Genomic DNA, 21,956 nt, shown 5'->3' on the forward strand with positions numbered 1-21,956 from the left:
AGCGATTGTATTGGTACTATACTTTTCCTGCTGCACTCCTTGAAGTAGCTTCTTTCTGTCTCTTCTATTTATTCTGTCCTCCATGCTCCACTTTTTTGCTTTCTCTTGCCTTACTCTGCTATCCCTGTTCTCTTTCTGTCTAGTACTGTCTCTCTGTTGCTTGGTCCAAGGGGGGGGGGGGTCCTCATCCCTTTTGTATACTAGTTTTAGTGTATTGCTTGCTCGTTTACTTTCTAACTAAGCCTACACTTGTCAGGATGCCACCAATCCGTATTTCCTCTTGGAACGTTAAGGACCTTAACCTTCCTCAAAAAAAGTCACGTCTGCTGGCTGATCTCTGGCAGGCCCCTACTGAGGTGGCATTCTTACAAGAGACTAATTTCTGCTGTAGGCATTTTCAAAATTGTCAAACCATCATTACCCCTTGAGTTATCATAGTGCTTCGAGTGAGGATAAATCCAGAGGAACTAATATCTTGATCTCGCGGAGGCTTCCCTGGCCCTTTGTGGACCTCTACACTGATACTGAGGGATGATTGATTTTTTGAAAGGTGAATTACATGGCCATTTAGTTATGCCTGCAAATATCTACACACCCAACACGGGTCAGATTGATTTCTTGGAAGACTGTTTATCCAAGCTGGCGGGTTTTGCTGATGGGTTCCTCCTATTGGGGGGGGGTGTTAATTTGGTCCTTTAACCGCAACTATATTCCTCCAAGGGGACTTCATATCTGTCCCATACCCAATGGCGGCAGATCAAATGTGTATTTTTACCACTGCAACTCACGGATGTTTAGAGCCTTTTGTTCCTTCAGGGGAGCAACTACACGTATTACCTGTCCATCAATCCTATTCCAGAATTGATTTATTTCTGCTCCTATAGGCGGCACTCCCCAGAGTGACTGATATCTCTATCGGTATATACAGCGCTTTCAAATCATGCGCCAATTCATCTCTCATTGATGCTAGGTGAGCGAGTCCCCAGATCTGCGCTATGGAGACTAAATTACTCCCTCTTGCAGGACAGTGTCATTCACTCTAAGTCTCCCATGAACTTACCCAATTCTTCTCAATGAATGCTATTCCGGGCCAGAACCTGCTGACCCTGTGGGAGTCCCATAAATGTTATGTCAGGGGGATACTTGTCACATGTCGGATTTAGTTTCATTTTGAACGAAATTCGGACGGATCAGAGTTTTGTTAAACGGACATTCGAATACGCTTGCATTCAGACACCTTCAAATTCGGACATTTGGATGCATCCGAAAGTCTGAATTTAACGAACCTCGTATGAGCAGCCATTTGGAACAAAAATAAATTTACATGTCTACTTTAAACCTTATGCTTACATTTCTAAGGTCCACTTGCAATATGGGCAGAAAATCCTAACAATAAGGGTTGTAATATCAATTATGAGACTTAACAAAAAAAGAATTTTGGGAGACAAAGTTTATTTTTCATTTAATTTAAGTAATGAATCTACAATTGCACTAGGTAGAAATCAAAGAAAAGCTGAATATTTGCATGTAGACCTGTGTAATCTGCGTAGAATAATGACATTTATGGATTTAGCCAAGCTTGATTCATGAATTATATGATTCTCTGCAGTTTTGATTTATATTCAGACATAAAATTCACAGCCCATCTGATAGGGAGAACTGTTCTGGGGAAACTGTTGTGGTAAGGGAAGCCCAAACCTGGAATTAACATTGACTTCTTGTTCTGAAGTTGGAACTCTAGCCCTAAATTCACTTAAAATGCATGTAATCATTGTAAAGCCCATCCCCTCCCCGACCTCTTTATACTCAGCTTACTAGTATACCCCTGCCACAATTCCCAGTGTCAGCTTGTGTTGGATACTAGGGGGAACTGTGTCGTCACTCTCCTGATGACAATGCTTGGGGCTAACGATTGGCTGCTAGACCCAGGCACTTTAAAATGGGAGGAGGTCACATGCACTCCCATACCTGGGAACACTAGATAGCTCAGGCAGCAGAAGAAGCAGCAGGGGAACACTGGTAAAGTGAATATTAGTGGTTTGGGGTCAGCCCCTATACGCACACATTGTCACTTTGCCCTGACTCTACGAAGCAGCAGTTTCTCTTTCAACAAAATTGTTTACAAAAGCATTGCAGAAGGAGTATCTGTTTTGACAGTAGCCACTTAATTACTTAGTCCTGCGTAGAAATAGAATATGTTTTGCTTAAAACTATCAATTTATAGAAAAAAATGTAATTTATATAAACACTGTGGAGTGCTTTAAGTTTAGTATTTAGTTTCCTCTTCTTCTTCTTTGTTCAGCATTAATTCTCATTCCTTTAATAATCAGAACAGCTCCAGCAATGATCCCGACAAATCCAACAAAAAGGCCAAGGCCACAGATCAAAGTCTCCGATGTCTCTGAAGGGAGAGATGGCGCCTCAAGATCTGTAGGAGGAAAGCAATCATATTTATTATATTTAAGTATATGAAAATTCAAGTGACATATTCTATTTTATAAAAACAGTTAGTAAAAACAAGCGTACATTATTTAAAGTGTATATTCACTTTCGCAGCCAAATTGGGTTAACACCTAATTTATATTTGTTACATGTTTCCATTTACATAGCATGAGCTAAAAAAAAAAAGCTTCTTTAAATAGCTTTTTCTTGGGTTAGGGTTTTAAGGGTTAAAACTTATTCAAGCTCCTATTTCTTTGAAATGTTAGGAGGGGCTGTGATGGGTGAGGGGTCTTGTCCCTTCAGAGGTGGCTTGTCCATTGTATGTTAATGAAGCTGAAAACATTTTTGTAAAAGTTATTTTTCAGTATGCTGTGGGAAAAGGAGCACATAATGAACATATGGAGAGGTTTTCCTAAATTTGACTGCAAAAGTGGAAAAACACTTTAAGTCTAGAGAATAAGTGTACTGTGGAAGCTTTAGCTTCAAAGGACTTTAGTTTTACATGTTCTGTACATAGTGTAAATACTGTGACTCGTGCCTTTTCTGTTTTATTGTGTTCAGCCTGGCCTTTAACCTTGCCTGAAGCTGGGATGATTCTTACCTTTATTTAACCTTTGCTGCAGCACTCAGTAAAGTAAACAATAGAAAAGAAAAGAGGGTCAGACACAGACATGCGCTATCTCGACCTACGTGCCCTCTCTGCACAAACAGCCTTCCACCTATAAACATGGCATTATCTCATCATCTCTTATCATTTCTTATCATCTGTTATTGTCTCTTATCTGTTTTGCGATTACCCATGGTTACTGTTGCCTTCCAACAACCATTTTGCCCATATCTCTGATGTGCATGAATGAATACTGACATCTGCTTTGCTAATACTTGTGGTAACTGCTGCCTGCTGATTACTGTTAAACTTTTTCTATATTACCGAGATTGACTTACCTTGTTTAATCAAAGAGTTGATCCTGGTACCACACAGGAAGTTTCTAAGCTTTTTTCTGATACCCACTTAATCACCTGTTCCCTGCACCCCATCCTTTAAGAACTACTCACATCTTCAATCTCTTCCTCTCTACTGGTATCTTCCCCACACCTCCGAAATATTCACCAGTCACCCATATACTTAAAAAGCCACCAGTTTGAACAACCTATGGCCCATCTCCTGTTTACCTTGAAACTTCTAGAACTTCTAGTCTACAACCATCTGAGCTACCATCTCACTGATAACAACTTTCTCCTCCCCTTTGGTCTGGCTTTTCCCCTGAATACTCCACAGAAACCATCCTCATAAAACTTACTAACTGCTAAAATCAATGGCCACCACTCAGTAATCTTAAACCCTTCTGCTACCTTTGATACTTAAAAAAACACCACTCCCTTGGCTTCCAAGACTGCCATTTGCTGGTAATCCTGGACTCTTACCTTTCTTTTCAGCCAAACATCCAATCACGATCCATTTTGCCACCTTACCTTCCCTAACATCTCTTAGGCTAAGTTTACACCATTTTCCGGATCAGTTCTAGGCCAGATCTGGAACATGATGCATTGTGTTTTTGCCGCGATTGGAATTTTTTAATTCATTTTTTTTAGCTTAAAATGGTCTTATGAGTGTGTTCCATGCGCTTCTTAAGGCATTTTTGATGCAGTGCATTCCAGTCCAGACAAAATAGGACAAGCAGTATTTTTCTGGTCTGGAACGGACTCGCTGGTGGAAAAAGAGGCCGTAAATAGCATAGGGATACATTTGGATGCATTTTGGGTCCGGAAACAGTCTTTTCTGGTCTGGAGGTAATCTGGATGTGGTGTGAATGGGCCCTCAAATATGCCCCTTTTTAACCAAAGATACCACAAAGCTACCAATTCCCTCCCCTGTTATCTCTTGCCTCAACTATTTAAACTCCTTCCTCATTGAGCTATCTTTGCATAGACTATCCCCTCTCTATCCTTTTATGAATGCTGATGACAAACCTATCCACCTTACCAAGGGCTCAGATTCCACCTACCCTCTCCACCAATCCTTTCACTGGCTTTCATTCATTGCAAACATTCAAAATACTAACATACAAAACCATCCATAACCCTGCCCCAAGCTATATCACCAACCTTGATTTAAAATATCATCCAAACCATCCTCTTTGCTCATTCCAAGACCTCCTGCTCTCTAGCTCCCTTGTCGCCTTCTTTAATGCCCACCTCCAGGATTTCTGCAGGACCTTTCTCATCCTCTGGAACTCCCTCCCTTAATCTGTCCAGCTAGCTCCTACTCCATCTGCCTTTAGACAATCCCTGAAAACTCATCTCTTCAGGGAAGCCTATCTTACCACCTAAAAACTGTATTTTTTTCTTCCTCCATCAGCTTATCCTTCACAGTTATTTCCTATTTGTACCACTTGCCCCTTCCCTTTTTAGGATAAAAGATCTCACGAGCAGGGGCCTCCTAACTCTTTTATATTAAATTGTATTGCATCTGTTCTGCCTCCCTTTATTATGTAAACTGCTGCACAAACTGTTAGTGGTGCTCTGTAATTCTGTAATAATGACGATAATAATTAGGGATGTCCCGATTCCGATACAAGCATCGGTATCAGGACCGATACAGGGCATTTTGACAATTATTTGTACTTGTCAAAATGCCCCGATACATAGCGCCGATGCTTGCGCTACTTTTTTCTTCTTCTTTACCTTCAGGCTCCTCAGAGGTGCCGCGCGTGTCAGGGTCCTCTGGGCAATCGCCGGCCAGCTAAATTAGGACCCCCACCTGGAGCTGCTCCCACCGGACCAGCGCTGACTCGACGCTGCTCTTCCCCACCGCACAGACTACGATCTAACCTGCGAGGCACATCATGAGGCACCTTCATGGAGCAGTAAGTGAGGGCAAGGGGGGTCCCTATTCAGAACCTATTAATATTAGCAGAGGATAATTGTAAATCTATTGGCTACAGTGTATTAGCAGTGTGTACTCTATATGTACTACATACAGAGTACACACTGTAGCAATAGATTTACAATTATCCCCTGCTAATATGAATGGATTAAATGATCCATAGTACATAATAGTACATAACATGTAGTTGTACTACGGATCATTTAACCCATTCATGTTAGCAGGGGAAAATTGTAAATCAATTGCTGCAGTGTACTCTATATGTAGTACATGTACAGTACACATTCCCAATACACTGCAGCAATACATTTACAATTATTTTCTGCTAATATTAATAGGTTAAATAATACGTAGTACAACTACATGTTATGTACTATAGATTATTTAACCCATTCATGTTAGCCGAGGATAATTGTAAATCTATTAATGCAGTGTACTCTATATGTAGTACATAGTACATAAGCCCTCCTTACCATCTTGTCTTTATTTGTATTGTGATTGCGCAGCGCTTTCCAATTGTAACGATCACGGCTTGCGTTCCACAGGGGGACCGCAGCCGCAATCAGGAAGTAGAATCGCCGATGCGTTCCAGCGTGGAACGCATCGGGGCCGCCCTGCATCACCAGCACCTCCCCTTCCCATTCCATATAAAAGGCAGGAAGCCGGGTCAGTATGGCGTTCTATTATTCTTCTATGAACGCCATCTGACAGCCTGCTCCCTGCTTTTTGGACCGAGAACCCCTGAGCCTGGACCTTCCTATTTTGAACCTGCTAAACAGCAAGTATACCTTCTCTGTGACTGAAACAGAGAGACTACTGCAGCTCGCCAGAGATCTGCAGTATTTATACTGGCTTGCAAGGATTTCCTATTCTTGCAGTGGATTGGACTCTCACTCCCTCTAGGGGTGAAACATATGAACTGCGATCACTATAGTTTTCCTATGAAAGTGTAACCAGTGTATGATAGGAATACTCTGAGAACTTAGAGTGCTGAAAATTCAACTCTGCTGACTTATGATTTATGCTATTTAACCGTTGTACCTTAAATTGCCATTATTTGAACTGTGAATACCCCTTGTTCACCGCGGCACATGATGGTAGGGTTCCAAACTCTCCGCTTATGACTTGAGAGTGACGCCTGGAACCCGACCCTGACGCCGTACCCTCCGCCACAACCATACCTGCTTATAGCCTCCGCAGCTGTGATTCTTAATATTGCCACGGCATTACACCAATATAAGTAAGACATTACAAACTGTTGGTGCTATATAAATCCTGTATAATAATAATAATAATAGTACATGTATGTTACACACGTCCAGTACACTGCAACAATAGATTTACAATTCTCCCCTGCTAATATGAATAGGTTAAAAGATCCGTAGTACATAATAGTACATAATATGTAGTTGTACTACGGATCATTTAACCTACTCATGTTAGCAGGGGAGAATTGTAACTCTATTGCTGTAGACTGCAGTGTACTGGACGTGTGTACTGTATATGTACTATATATGATTTAACCTATTCATTTTAGCAGGGCAGAATTGTGTGCGCCTCCCGCAAGCTGAGCACCAAGACGCGATGCAGCCGACTACGAGAGGCACCGCGTGAGGCAACAGGGATCGGAGTGAAATGTGAGTGAAGGAAGCTGGGACAAGGCTGGCTGTAACTCTATTGCTACAGTGTACTGGAAGTGTGTACTGAATATATAGAACATATATACAGCACACACCTCCACTACATTACAGCAATATATGTAAACAAATAAATCTGCGCTTCTGGAAAAATGATATTTAGTAATAAATTAAATAAATTAAATTAATATAGTAAGAATAAATGTGAATAAATGTGAATAACAGAGGCAGATGCATGATTGATTTGTAGTTTCACGACAGCTGTGTGAAAGCAGATACAAATGTTTTATTGTTCTAAAAAAGTCTTAAATTAAAGTTCTTCATAATCATAAAGATTATTGTGTGCAAAAAAGGGAAGGGGGATGGTCGGACGAGAAGCCTAAATTTCAGGAAGGCCAAATTTGATAAACTACGCAATATAGTGGGTGAAATCAAATGGGAGAACTTATTTCATAAACTAAACGTTGACCAAAAGAGGGACTGTTTCAAGAATAAATTAAAAAATGCTATTACCAGGTGTATAACATTGGGTAACAAAAATAAAAGATCAAAAACAAAGCCAATATGGCTAAATAAAACTGTAAAACAACACATTAAACAAAAAAAAGTGGCATTTACTAAGTATAAAACAGAGGGGACAGTATTGGCATTCCAAAACTACAAAGAATGTAATAAAGATGTAAACTGGTAGTCCGGGCTGCTAAAATTAAATGTGAGAAGTATATTGCCACAGTCAGTAAAAAGAACCCCAAAATATTTTTCAATATATAAACAGTAAAAAGGGGAGAAAGGAACAGATAGGCCCAATAATGGACAAAAATTGGAGGTTAATCACAAACGACAGGGAGAGGGCCGAGGCGTTAAATACTTTTTTCTCATCGCTATTCACAGAGGAAACAGACGGGTTTAATGTACAGGATAAAACACAAAATGTTACAAGAAATACACCTGAGTGGTTGACTGAAACCGGGGTACAACATAGGCTTAAACTACATAATGCAAATAAAGCATTAGGACCTGATAATCTACACCCCAAGGTACTCGAAGAACTCAGCCAGGTAATAACGAGACCAATGTTCCTCATTTTTAAGGATTTAATAATGACTGGTAGAGTGCCAAGCGACTGGCGGAGGGCTAATGTGGTTCCTATATTCTGAAAAGGATCAAAATGCCAACCGGGGAACTATAGGCCAGTTAGTGTGACGTGCATAGTATGTAAACTGTTAGAGGGAATTATTAAGGACTACTTAGTGGAATGCGTCCGGGATCATAGTATAATAAGTGATGTGCAGCACGGATTTAGGAAGGATCGTTCTTGCCAGACCAACCTGCTAAGCTTTTACGAAGAGGTGAGTAGAGATCTGGATAGGATGAGGACAAAGGGCATAGTATATCTGGACTTTTCCAAAGCATTTGATACTGTGCCACATAAACGCTTGTTGTACAAGCTAAGGGCTATGGGCATAGATGAGGTGGTGTGTACGTGGATAGAAAACTGGCTACGAGAACGTGCGCAAAGAGTATCTGTAAATGGCACCTTTTCAGACTGGGCGGAGGTCATGAGTGGTGTGCCCCAGGGTTCTGTGCTGGGTCCCATGCTTTTTAACCTATTTATTAATTATATCGGGGAGGGAGTGACTAGCCGTGTCTCAGTGTTTGCTGATGATACTAAAATTGGGAGGGTAATAGACACGGATTTAGACATTGTAACATTACAGGAGGACCTGGATAAACTCGGGGAGTGGGCAACTGTATCGCAGATGAAGTTCAATGTCGATAAATGTAAAGTAATGCACCTTGGAGTAAAAAATAGGCAAATGGACTATACTCTTATGGGGGTGCCACTAGAGAGTGGGCAACTGTATGGCAGATGAAGTTCAATGTCGATAAATGTAAAGTAATGCACCTTGGAGTAAAAAATAGGCAAATGGACTATACTCTTATGGGGGTGCCACTAGGGAAGTCTGAAACGGAGAAGGATTTGGGGGTCATTATAGATTGCAGATTGAAGAACAGCTCGCAGTGCTAGACTGCTGTAAACAAAGCAAGCAGAGTCCTGTCTTGCATTAAGAAGGGAATGTATTGCAGGGACAAGTCTATAATTTTGCCTCTTTATAGATCACTGGTTCGGCCACATCTGGAGTACGCGGTCCAGTTCTGGTCACCGATACTCAGAAAAGATGTCCTTGAGCTGGAAAAAGTCCAGAAGAGGGCAACCAAACTCATTAAGGGTTTGAGGATCTGAACTATGAAACAAGATTGTTAAAATTAAATATGTTCTCTTTGGAGGTTAGGAGATTAAGGGGGGACATGATTTTCTTGTATAAACTGTTCAATGGTGACAGCAACATTATTAACAAACTGTTTATGGTTAGCTCCGTAACAGACCAGAGGGCACAACCAAAAATTGGTAGAAAAAAATTTTCAACACTCGGGGCGCAGGGGTTTTTTCACAGTTAGAGCGGTTAGGGTCTGGAACTCGCTGCCGCAGGAAGTGATTTCAGCTAAGAGTGTGGAATCATTCAAGAAACTCCTGGACGAGTTGCTTGGAGACCGTAAAATAAAGGGGTACCAGTACTCTTCAGTACAAAATCACACATGGAGTCATTAACACGCACACGCCAGCTCGAACATAAATGCATACACGCAATAGGTTGGACTTGATGGACTTATGTCTTTATTCAACCTCAAATACTATGTAACTATGTAATTGGCCTAAAATCATTAGTCTGTATAGTTTTTTTTAAAATGTCACCTGTCCCTTTAAGAAAAAGTATTGGTAATTGGTATCGGCAAGTACATGAGGGGAAGTACTTGTACTTGGTCTTGAAAAAGTGGTATCGGGACATCCCTAAAAATAATATTCATGGCAGTGCTGGAGCTATGATCTATGTTCATGGCACCCTTAACTTGAAGAAAACAGTTCCGTGATCAATAATTATATATCCTTGTCAGAGACTGGAATCGCAGTACTTTTTCTTTAGTTTTACTTGTACCTGTAGCCCAATAAAAAAATCAATTGCAGGGGTTACCTGTTTTACTAATAAAGAGTTTTAGACATGAGACCAACTGCAAGGAAACAATGGGGGGAATTTATCAAGGGAGTTGCTCCACTTTTCTGTAAGTGACAAATGTTCCACGTTTATTTGCACTTTATTTATCAATGCAGTCTAAGCCTTGATAATAAATGTCATTTTCATTAGACATGTTGGGGGGAATTTATCAAAGCTATTGCGAGTGTTTGAACTTGCACGGAATATATTTGCACCAGATTTATCAAGCTAGTCCAATGTTGTTGATAAATTAGGTTTAATAGACTCCAGGAAAGAAGACTTCTAACTCCAGGCAAAAAGCTTAACTGTCACATCTGGAAGAAGTGGTCTTGGGTACTTCTTAAGTTGTGAGTGTTTTCTTAAGTGATGCTCCAGTTAAAACTGAAACTGTTGCAAGTGCTTTGATAAATTCCCCCCAATCTTTTCTTTCTGCAGAAGTTGCTACCAGCCATCATATTTACTGATTCAACCTCCTGTGGTGACTGTGAAGACAAGCTGGCCGTGCCGCTAACTGGAAGGGATCATTCTGGTGCTACTGCTTTGCATATTTTTCTTGCTGCCGCCACAATTTTAGCTACCACACCCAACATTTTTATTGTGTAATAAGATGCCATTGGAATCTTGTGTGTAAGGGGCATGTTCACAGCCTTTCTTTTAAGGTAGGTTAAAGGGGTTGGCTGCCCCAAAACTTATAATTATATTTTTTAATCTTATATGACAAGTTGCATTTGAGATTGTAAAATAATATCTAATTTTCTTTTTATATGGTGCCCTAATAATTCTACTTTATGCCAGAGAAATCTACAACATTGGCAGTACAGTTTGTAGAAAAATAAAGAACAAAAGCCTAAAGTGCACATAACGTAAATCTTTACTTTGTGTAGTAGGAAGATCCACATGTGGCTCAATACAATTTGAAATGAAACACACTTGTGTAAGAAGAAATTTCATAAAAAACAGAGTTTTTTTCTAGCCAAGATCACCAGCAACACCAACCTTTTACTATTATAGTAGAGAAGTATACATTGATGGAAGGGTGTCTGAAACTGATGGACACATTGCAAAAACGACTTCTTTTTAAAACAGTACACATGTATATAAATGTACGTGAGGGCGAGTGGAAATTCATCGGGAGGGAGGGGCACCACCAGCAGGACCAGGGGGTGAAACTACCGCCACTTCTGCAGTGGCGTTTGCTTGTTTAGTTATTCCTTCTCTTCAGCCAAACCGATTCTTCTCCTCCTTGGCCACTCTGTAGCTGCAGTGGCCGAGGAGGAGAAGAATCATTCGGCTGTCTACACTTCAATCCAGCCACCTGCAGCTTCCTCCGCCCACCTCAGCTGCCATAGGCTGGGAAGAAGACTGGCCGTCCAGAGGTTTTTGCAGTGCGGGACCTAAATGAAGGCTTCACCTCGGTACCCCCCACCACCAGGAAAGGAAGAGGGCTACTATATCAAATCAGCTATGTGCACTGTAAGTCCCTGTTCTTTCTGCCTTACACCGCTGAGCTCTGCACTCTGCATTACATTACTGACCTCTGCACTATACATTACATTTACAATACTGACTTCTGTACTGTGCGTTACATTACTGACCTCTGTACTGTGCATCATACTGCTGACCTCTGTACTGTGCATTACATTACTAACCTGTGTACTGTGCATCATACTGATTATCTCTGTACTGCTGAGCTCTGTACTATGCGTTACATTACTGACCCCTGAACTGCTGACCTCTATACTGTGCATCACTCCACTGACCTCTGTACTGTGTGGCAGACCGCTGGCCTCTGCACTGTGCCTCACACCGCTGACCTCACAGTAGCAGTGATTACAATAAAAGTACCCACGGTATCAGTGCCCATAGTAGCAGTGCCCACAGTAGCAGTGTTGCAGCAATATCTTTATGCCCCTTATTTAAATTTAGAGAGTGGGATAACCCATGAGGGGCATTATACAATGTACCAAGATGGCCCATGAATGTGTACTACACCCAATAGAGAGGGGGTGGGGCAGGTGCAGTAGCGATCCTAGTCCATAGTCCAAGTGGCTGAGGAAAAAAGGCACCTATTTTAAAAATGAAAAGTGACCAAAGTGCTTCTGCTGCTGGCTGCTACTGAATGAGTGGCAGCCAGCAGTTCACGTGTTAACCTTTAAGGCACTGGAGCTACAGCACACTAGACTCCCAGATAAGACAAAAACCTTGACTTACTGCAGCTGCTGTACTACAGTTCTCACAGTCAGCCAAGGAGGATGTTAAGAAACAAGCCCCATTCAGATTTTCGCCCTCCTGGTGGGCATACCCCTTAAGGGGTCTTCAGGGACTGGGTTCCATCTGTGGATTGACCACGGCCCTGGACCTGTATAGCATCCTAACTTATTGCCTTGCACCACAAGATGAATATCTAAAGAAGTATCCAGTGCCCAAAACAACATTACAGGCTTGCGCCATGTTTTCATTCCGGCAAGGTCCAGGTATGGTCCCCCAGGGCACAGAAGGAAATATGGAAGCTGCAAAAATAAGCTGTAGTGGCTAAGTAGCAGCTGAGAATCTTTCTAGAAGAAAATCTTGAGAAAAAGAACAAAGAAGCTTAGGAAGATGTCAGTTTACCTAAGGTCACTAGCAAACAATTGAGGATTGGTGGGAGTGGGAGGGGTCAGGGCAGCCTTCAGAAATTTCGGAGCCCCTTACACGGCTTCAGGCACTTGCTATCTGGGATACAGCTCTGACATATATATACCACACTGCTGTACAGAGAACACTGAGCCAGTCACATCATTCCCTATACAGAGGAGCTTACACTCTAATGCAGAATGCCACCGCTTGTAGGGGGACTACAATTCCCAGCAATACATTTATACAGCAATGCAGAACAGTATATGAATTGGACTCTGGGCTTAGTTACGCGCCGGACTCTGGGCTTAGTTACGCGCTGGACTCTGGGCTTAGTTACGCGCTGGACACAGGACCCACCTGAGACCCCACACAGTCCACCTGAAAGTGACCCTGCATACATGCCATACATGCTGCACAGCCCATCTGAGACTCTCTATGGTGGGCTCTGCAGGGGTCTCAGATGGGCTGGTTGGGGCTGCATCTCCCTCCCAGCTCCTCTTACCTGCTCCTGCCTCTGGTGCCTGGCCTACTCTGCCGGTGAACTGGCCAGACATGACGTGATGCCCCGCTACCTCTGGGCACTCATCTGCATCGCTGTCAGACTAGGATAGTGATGGCGAATGTTTTTGAACCCGAGTGCCCTAGAATTATTGCTCTCACTCCGACGCTCGCGACGATACATAACATCCGATGCCGTGGGGACCGGCAGTAGTGGCGGTGACGCTGGTGAAGGAGGAGGCCGGGAGGTGGAAGTGGCGGCAGAAATGGTCGTGGAGGCCGGCGGTAGCAGAGTTGGAGGAGGCCAGGGCCTAGCAGCAGCCGACTCAGAGATTAAAAAATAAGTGGAACGCAGTGTGTATAGGGAATGGGACCCCGACCAGCCCACCTGAGACCCTGCAGAGCCCATCATAGACAGTCTGTGGTGGGCTCAGCAGGGTCACTCTCAGGTGGGCTATTCAGGGTCTCAGGTGGGCTCTGCGGGGTGTATGGTGGGGACGATACAAAATTTTGCTATGGACCCTGTGATTTCTAGTTACGCCCCTGGTTGGCAGCCCTCATAATGGCCTTGGCAAATTTGAAAAGAAACCGATCTCCCTGCGAAACATAAGAAGCTGTGGTCTGGATTAAGTTTTCAGCATCTAACAAAAACTGAAATATCAGTAATACCAGCCTGAGGTGAACTGATGCTTTCATTAGTTTAGGCAACAACTGTTCAGAATTTAAACAACAAATAAAGTTGTTTCGGTCAAATTTATTTTCATGTTTTTTATGAGTTTTTAAACTTGTTACTGTTTTTTTTTCTATTTGTATAAAATCTTTGTTTTACAAATAAACATTTAATAAAAATTGTACCCTTGACACAGGATTCACATGGATTTATAAACAGCAAATCTGAAGCTGTTTTCATTCAGGCTAGGGTCACACCTGGGCGATTGCGCTGGTGAGATGTTTTCACGCGGTTGTCGCACGTTTTTGTTTGCACAATTTTGCTTTTAAAACCGCCGGGTAGTCATGTGGTTTTCAATGCATAGAGATGTCTATGGTACCCATACCGCACGACAACTGCCCTAAAATAGCTCCTGCACCTTTTTCCGTGACAGGCGATTTCTACCGCACGACAAATCGCAAAGGTGTGAACAGCTTCCATAGACCTGAATGCAAATCTCTGCTTTGTGCGATATCGTGCGGCTAAATCTGCGCGATAAATCGCCTAGGTGTGAACCGAGCCTCAGACTCCCGGTCTCCAATTGTACCTTCTAATGCTTCCTCTATTTCAGCTAGAGCTATTGAGCTGTGCAAACAGACTTTTTTTTCTACAGAAGAGTTAAGATGAGGACAATATCTAAAGCAGACAAAAGCGCCACATACCGGCTGCATATGAAAATACTAAATATACATTTAACCCTTTTGCTGCTACCCTAGATGATAGGGTAAAATCTTAAAGTTGTAAACCAGCCAAAGTTCCTGGAGGCTTAAAGGGTTTCTAAACCCTAGACTTTGGGAGAGCTGGCATATCAGGAGACTATATAATCATCTACCTGAGCCAATGCAGTCAATGGCCTCCTGAGAGGGCTTCTTAATACTTTATAAAGCTCTGCATAATAGTCTTTAAAAGCATTTGAGATCTCTTTCTGAATGTGCCTTATCCCCCCAGTTGGATGCTAAATATGAGGTATGTATGTCCTTCTATGTTGTTTGTACAAGGCAAGGCATTAGCCAATATTAACCTAGCCCTAGCCCTGACCAATCTGGTCTCTACATCAACTGTTTGGGTTAATTTATGAGAATGTTCAAGGTCCAAATTTCTTGGAGTAGGTCATTAAGCTTTGCCGTTTTCTCCTGTTTGAGTTGTGCCCCATGCTTAATGAGTACGCTCCTAACACAGGGCATGTGAGCTGCTCATACCACCACTTGGATGACCTCTGGTGTAACAATAGAGGAATAGAGGTCTAACTGTGAGTGGATGTCTTCCAGAACCTCAGGGGTCTGCAAAAGGCTCTTATTTAAGCGCCGCTGCAATTCTGAATATGCCACTGTTGGTAAAGCTAACTCCAGTGAAACCAGGGCGAGGGTCAGAAAGAGTGATGTTGCCGATGCCAAAAGCAGGAAACAGGGCCAAATCACCACATCTCACTAGAATAAAGGCAGTGCGAGTGTAGAGTTTATGTGGACTTGAAAACAATGTATAGTCCCTAGTGGAAGCGTGTTGTAGTCTCCATACATCTGAGCTGGCTGAGATGGAAAGCTTTGAGCTGTGGCTCATAAGAGCAGCCGAAGGAGTTGGGAGACTTGTCTATCTTAGGCCCCATTCACACTCCGCGATTCGCAAATCGCGCGTTTGTCGCGCGATTTGCATTTTGTGTGATTTCGCGAGATTTGTTGCGCGATATCGCGCAAATGCTTGCATCGCAAAGCATTGAATCGCGGCAAAATCCGCTCCAAAAAGGGTCCTGCTGTAGCGACACACGACCCGCGACAGCAGGACCCTTTGCCCCATTGCCAGGCATTGGAGAGAGATATCGCCCGGTAAATAGCCGCGATATCGCAGGAATTACCGCGCGATAAATCGATCAATGTGAACGGGGCCTAAGGGTCCATGGCAACGTTAAAATCTCCACCCAGTACCAAGATAACATCAAGAAAATCATGTAGTTTATTTAAACGTGTCTCCACAAACTTAAGTTGGTTAGGTACGTATAGGGTCAAGCAGATATATTTTAGGAGGGCAGCTTTAAACAAAGTCTTGCAAGGACCTAGTTGTATGTCACACTTGCTCAGAAGTGTAGCTATATCTTTTGAGACTTCTGATATCATTTGTTTGCCAAGGTTGTAGTGGACAAGTCTTAACTCTGCATATACTGAGAGGAGCAGGTGTGTCCAGGGAGGATGAGAATGAACTGTTGCAGAAAGAAGTGGCCAGGTCAAGGCAGGGCAGGGGTGATATTTTGTCATATAGGTAGTCAGTAGCACAGTAGATGAGAAGTGTTGAAGTGGTGAAGGTTTCTAAAGGGGTATTGGAGAGGTTGCAAGGAGTGCAGTCGTGGGAGAATACAAGGTTATGTGCCATCAGAGTGAGTAGGAGTGTGTATCCATTGTGTTAAGTTACAAAAATGAGATTAGACCAAGAAGGTGAGAGGCAGCTAGGGTGTTAGCATTAACAGGAATGTTAAAGTCACCAAGAATGATAATGAGTAATTCAGAGGAGAGAAAGTTGGGTAGCCAGGAAGAGAAGTCATCAAGAAAACACAATACTGGCCCTGAAGGACGATAACTCACAGCAATCTTCCGAAAACCTGGAGAAAATAGACAACTACAGTGAGCTTCAGAAGATGAGAGGGATAGAGAGGGAGATGAAGGATGAACTTGAAAAGTTTTTTGTGTGGATAGAAGGACTTCTAATCCACCTTCCTTTCGGACACTGAGTCTGGGTGAGTGAATCCGATGTAGGCCACCAATTGATTCACTCAACTGCAAACAGAAAGAGTTGTATGGGGAAGAACGGGTTCACCTGCAGACTATCAGGAGCACTGTTTGCATATATATTTTCTTATTTCTGCCTTGCTCCACATGCCTTGACTAAGTGCCCTGACACTTTTGTCAAAATAGACACTTTTTGGTTGGAATAGACATGGTAAGAGTGCCAATGCATCCTGGAAAAGGTGGCTTCCCCCAAAAGCACTATATTTATAGTACTATGGGGTGGGGGATGCATGTCAATTAATTAGTTAGGAACTGATAAAGCAACATGCTCTTTAGATTGTCATGTGTGTTTGTGAGTGTCATGTATGAACAGTTTTTCATATAAACTAAAACAGTCAACATTTTTTAGGATGCAAATTTTAAAAGTTTGATTCAGTTTTGCACCATACAGTACATACATGTGAAGGCTGTATGTAGGGTTGACACAGGCCACAAGATGAACAGTGCATTTTGTGTGGCAAATTCATAGGGAGATCAGTTGCATGGAACAACCTCATAGATTATACAATGCACGCAACTTATTATTATTTTTTTTTTTGCAAGTATATTTTGAGTTTATTCAACAACAAGGAATTACAGCAGATTCATCACATAGTCAGTATAATGAGTGCTACGATGAGAGTTGACATAGATCAGAAGAATACACTCAGAAAATTGTACTATGTACATTCCATTTGCAAGAGAATAATAACACACATGGAGCAATCAGAATATTGCAAAGCAATTACATTTCGGCATGTCGATTGCCACTGCATTCTTAACATAAAGTATAGGAACAGCTAATCAACAACATATTATTTTAACAGAGTAACAAGTGAACATTGCGTGGTTGCCTGGGGAACTAAGACTGTATCAGTCCTTGTTGAATTTGCGTCTGGTGAATGTAGTGAGTGGAAACGGAATGAGGTTGGTATGGAAAGGGCTAGATTTGGTGGGAGAAAATAATCAAGCAACTTATTTTATATGCCATATGAATCATATGATATGATAGTACAGGTATGTACCTATTTCTATGGGTATATAGTATTTGAATACTACTATTTTCAAAAATATATTTTTTCAACTTGAATATGTAAATCACAGAAGGTACTTCTGATTCAGGGCGTACTTCTAACGAGTAAGTAAAATTAACCATAGCACTTTAGCAAACATGGAAGATATCTAAGTAAGCATTTTTAATAATTAAAAAAACACAAGGGATTGTTTGGAAAAGATAACTATAGAATTATGAGCGAAGGGGAATTTAAGATAAATAAACCCACTTCAGGGGTGCCGGTGTTCTATCAATGTTTGTTACTACGTTGGAATGTGTGACCGGGGACGTCAACTTTGTAAGTGTGATCTCACATTCCACCTCCCTCACGAAGTCAGATAGAAGTGACATTTGAGGACCGATCAGCTGTTCCAGGCAGATGGGGTAATGCCGATCCATTCTTCAGCACATGCGATCTGCGATGCCGATCTGCCCTGGAACAGCTGACAAAGCGTTTGAATGCTTGACCTAATGGTCACACATTCCACCGCTGCAAAACTGGGCGGGATTACGTTAAAATGTGTGACCACGTCACCGTTCACACATTCTAATGTAGTCACGAGCTTTAATAGAACACCTGCTAAACATTGGTTGTTACAAATGGGTACTATGTACTTTTATGAAGATTAGAGACATTGTTTTACAGTAAACTTCAGACTGTCTCTGCACCCCGATGCTTTACCCAGCAACAAGTGACCTCAATGAGATTAAATCCTCAATTGGTTCCTGAAATCAGTCCTCTTGGTTGTTTGGCTGGCAATATGATCGTTGTTTGTGAAACTCGTCCTTCGGCTCTCTGCCAGGGACTTTTTTCCTCAGAAATCACCTTCCTCCCAGCAAGCCGCAGTCCCATAGAAAGTGCTGCAGTCAGTACAGTATTGCACAATTGCAGAACCGAAAGTACTGGTTTTCCTGTTCTATGTAGCCATGGATCTGTGATCAAAGTAATTACACAGAAATTAACAAGTTAACTTCCCTGTGTATGCATTTATTATATACCTAACTAGACTGAGCAAATCATTTCATGGCTAGATATGTATAGAAATTGTATTACTGTAGCAGTGGCGTCACAGGGGGGGTGCGGGGGGTGCGACCCGCACCCGGGTGACACCATTGGAGGGGTGACACCAAAATGACTCACAGTCATTTTGGTGTCACCCCCCTCTGAAAAGTCGGGCGCTCGGTCATGGACCGAACGCCCGACAGTATCAGGAGAGAGAAGGGGACCAGGCGGCATACCTTATCCCGCCGGGTGACTGTCCCCTCCTCTCTCTGCCGGCGTTCCATCACCAAGATGGCCACCGGTAGGTATCAGAATACTGCAGCGCGATGACACTCGGGGTTACCGCTCCGCGTGTCACCCAACCTCGGGACGCCCCTGTAATGTAGCACTCCAGCCTAATCCAGCTGATGATTAAAGTAGAATTAAAGTCTTTTTTCTTTCAGCATATATCTAATGATAGTAAGCAGTAGATATATTCCCCAACATAAAAAAAAAGTTGGCAAATACCAGCTAACTTACCTGTGTCAGCGGCACTCGCTCACACTGCAGAAGTCCCGGCTCACGAATGCTGTGAGGACTAGTTCAAACCAGCCCCAGTGCGTTCTGGACCAATTCTGCACAGAACGCACTGGATTGTTCTCCTGCACATACCATCTGCTATGCCGATCTGCCCTTGAACAGCTGAAAAAGCTTTGAATTCTACACCTTTCGACGGTCACATATTTTAACACCGGAAAAAATGGGCATGACTACGTTAGAATGTGTGATCACGTGACCGGTCACACATTCCACCGCTGAAAAACTGGGCGGGAATGTGTTCAACCGCTGAAAAACTGGGCGGGATTATGTTAAAATGTGTGACCACGTCACCGGTCACACATTCTAACGCAATCACAAACTTTGATAGAACACTGGCCCCTTCATTTTGTTTTGGGGCGGGAGGGGGTGTGGTGGTGCATTGAACTCAATGGCACCACAGCCATGACCTCCAGCCACAGTGCAATCGGCCACACAGGAATGCGTGGCACATCAATTCCTGCGTTCCGGTGCAGTCAGGAAAAATGCTGCATGCACTATTTTTTTGGACTGCACCGGACTGGAACGCAGGCATTGATGTGCTGTGGTGCCATTACTGGGATTTGTAGTCCTCTATAGTTGATGGTATTATTCTGCATTGCTGTATATTTTTTTGCTGGGCTTGTAGTCCTCTATAACTGGTGGCATTCTGTAGTATTGAGTGGTATGTATTACTGGGATTTGTAATCCTCTATAGTTAGCGGTATTCTGCATTGCTGTATAATGTATTGCTGAGATTTGTAGTCCCTCTAAAGCTTTGAGTCGGTGGGATCTATCAGTGTCACAGATGTAACAGGGCCCTGGCGCTCCACCACTGAGTCCAAGCTGAAGAGAGAATACATATCACAACCTGGGCAGGAGGAAGAGGGCCCCGGTGACCGTCGCCATTTCAATAAAAAGGCCCACCAAAATCGTCAGCACTATTTTAGTTTGACATTTATTGCTTACCACTTGTTTGCCTTCTGGTAATAAGAATACTTATATTGTGCTTACAAGTTTAATACCTTTACATAAAAGTTTTATTTTTATCAGACTTTTTAATGTTTCTTTGGGGCTTAACAAAATGGGAAGCTTTAAATGGTGCGGTATTGGAGAACTGGGTGTGACCACTGAGGGGTGTGGTTACTAAGGGGTGTGATTACTGTGGGTGTGGTTACTGAAGGGCAACCACTGATTTGAGTGGTCAATATACTTTGGAAACTACTGCCAAATGCTGCCATATACAAAATAATAAAATGGCATAAACACATACATGTTTTGCCTGTATACTCATGGTTTGGTTAGGAAAATGCCCTCAAACTTTATATTTTAGCAAACTTCATTCTTCACATGCATCTTTTCTGCAAATATTGAAAAAAAGCCTTTGAAAGACATTTACTCAATTTTTCATTATAAATGAGGGTGAAGTCTGGGCTCTGCCTGTATTATATCCAAATGATTATTAGGGATCAGGTTCAAGTTTGCATCAAATCCTTGGGATTCATAAAGTTTGCAAAAACTTTCCAGGTTCACCATCAGAAAGAAGGACCTATAATACAGTTTATTTGATCCTGGTGAGCTGAGTCACAAACATTTGAAAGAATAGATAACCCAGCCGTCTTTGTATAATAGGGTGGTAGCAGCCATATTGTCAGTGTTCCTTGGAGCTGTTAAGAATAGCCGACAATGTTCCGAAGTTGCGGGAAGGGGAGCAGCGAGCCAGGACCGACGGGGAGCCGCCTGCTGGGACCACCAGTGACCCGAGAGCCAGGAGCTGACAGGTGCACTGAGAGCAGCAGACTGGGACGCCATCGAGGTGGAGAGTGTGAAGAGGAAGTGTGGACTGAAGGCTGCGATCGAGGCTGTGGGAGAAGGAAGCTGTGTCCTACACCCAGATCCTACACGAGTGAGCAGGAGATCGAGCGACAGGATCGTGTGGACAGGACCTGACCGGGCCAGAGGAGAGTATCCATCTCTTATGTATTGCATGTATTTGTCTATGCACATATACACTTGCATTTTATGCATCTCATATGCCTTTTATCTATACGTAATAATTTATATTCTTTCTCTCTTTCTTCCTTTTATATATAAGGAATAATATAGAAGCTGTCAAAGACTATCCCATCCATACAAGACATACAGACTACATCTTTCATTTTTTATCACCTCTTTGTCCTATTATGACCTCTACGCTGGAAGATCGTTTTAACAGGAGGGCTAATCTTTTCAAGGACTTTACCATGAAGGACGACCTCAAACCTGATATCAACCACATGCCAAACACCACTACCTCTGATGAGGATTGTATGAAACTCATGATTAAATTGTTTTATAGTCTAAAGAACACCTTAGAGAAAGAAATGTTGCACTGGTGGGATGCAGAGACCCTAAAACATTATATTAAGGGCAATTTGGTCCCTAGAGGACTCCGCATCACAAAACAGTGCACCTTCTTAGATCCAGACTTAAGAGATTCATGGAATAAGCATGCCCTTGATTGTTCCAGGGAGTGGATGACCCTAGTCATCACACAGAGAGAAAGATTGCTAGGTAACACCAAAGAGAAGATTTCCACCATCAATGATCAATTAAAACTTTACCGGAATCATCCCAGCTTTTCTGAGTGGGATCATTCCATTCACAATAAAATCCTTCATTTTGAGAATACCCTCCTAGATAAAAAATCAGGCAAATATGAGAGAGATTTTGGGGATTTCAAAGATGGCAACATCTTTTCCTGGGAACC

At 42.5% G+C, this 21,956-nt stretch overlaps 1 protein-coding gene across 1 annotated transcript in view; it reads right to left on the reverse strand.

Moving 5' to 3' along the window:
* Positions 1–2,273: 2,273 nt before the first annotated feature.
* The window catches only part of LOC108788352 (rano class II histocompatibility antigen, B alpha chain-like), a 25,566-nt gene continuing 5,883 nt past the window's right edge, over positions 2,274–21,956 (reverse strand). The window contains exons 2-4 of the mRNA XM_018558105.1: positions 13,316–13,444; positions 13,138–13,237; positions 2,274–2,428 (exon numbers count right to left, since the gene is read on the reverse strand). Of these exons, the coding sequence (XP_018413607.1) occupies positions 2,274–2,428; positions 13,138–13,237; positions 13,316–13,444 (384 nt within the window). The remainder of the gene's footprint in view (positions 2,429–13,137; positions 13,238–13,315; positions 13,445–21,956) is intronic.

The sequence above is a fragment of the Nanorana parkeri genome, unplaced genomic scaffold (genome assembly GCF_000935625.1).
Source record: "Nanorana parkeri isolate BGI_ZX_2015 unplaced genomic scaffold, ASM93562v1 scaffold321, whole genome shotgun sequence".
Lineage (NCBI taxonomy): Eukaryota > Metazoa > Chordata > Amphibia > Anura > Dicroglossidae > Nanorana > Nanorana parkeri.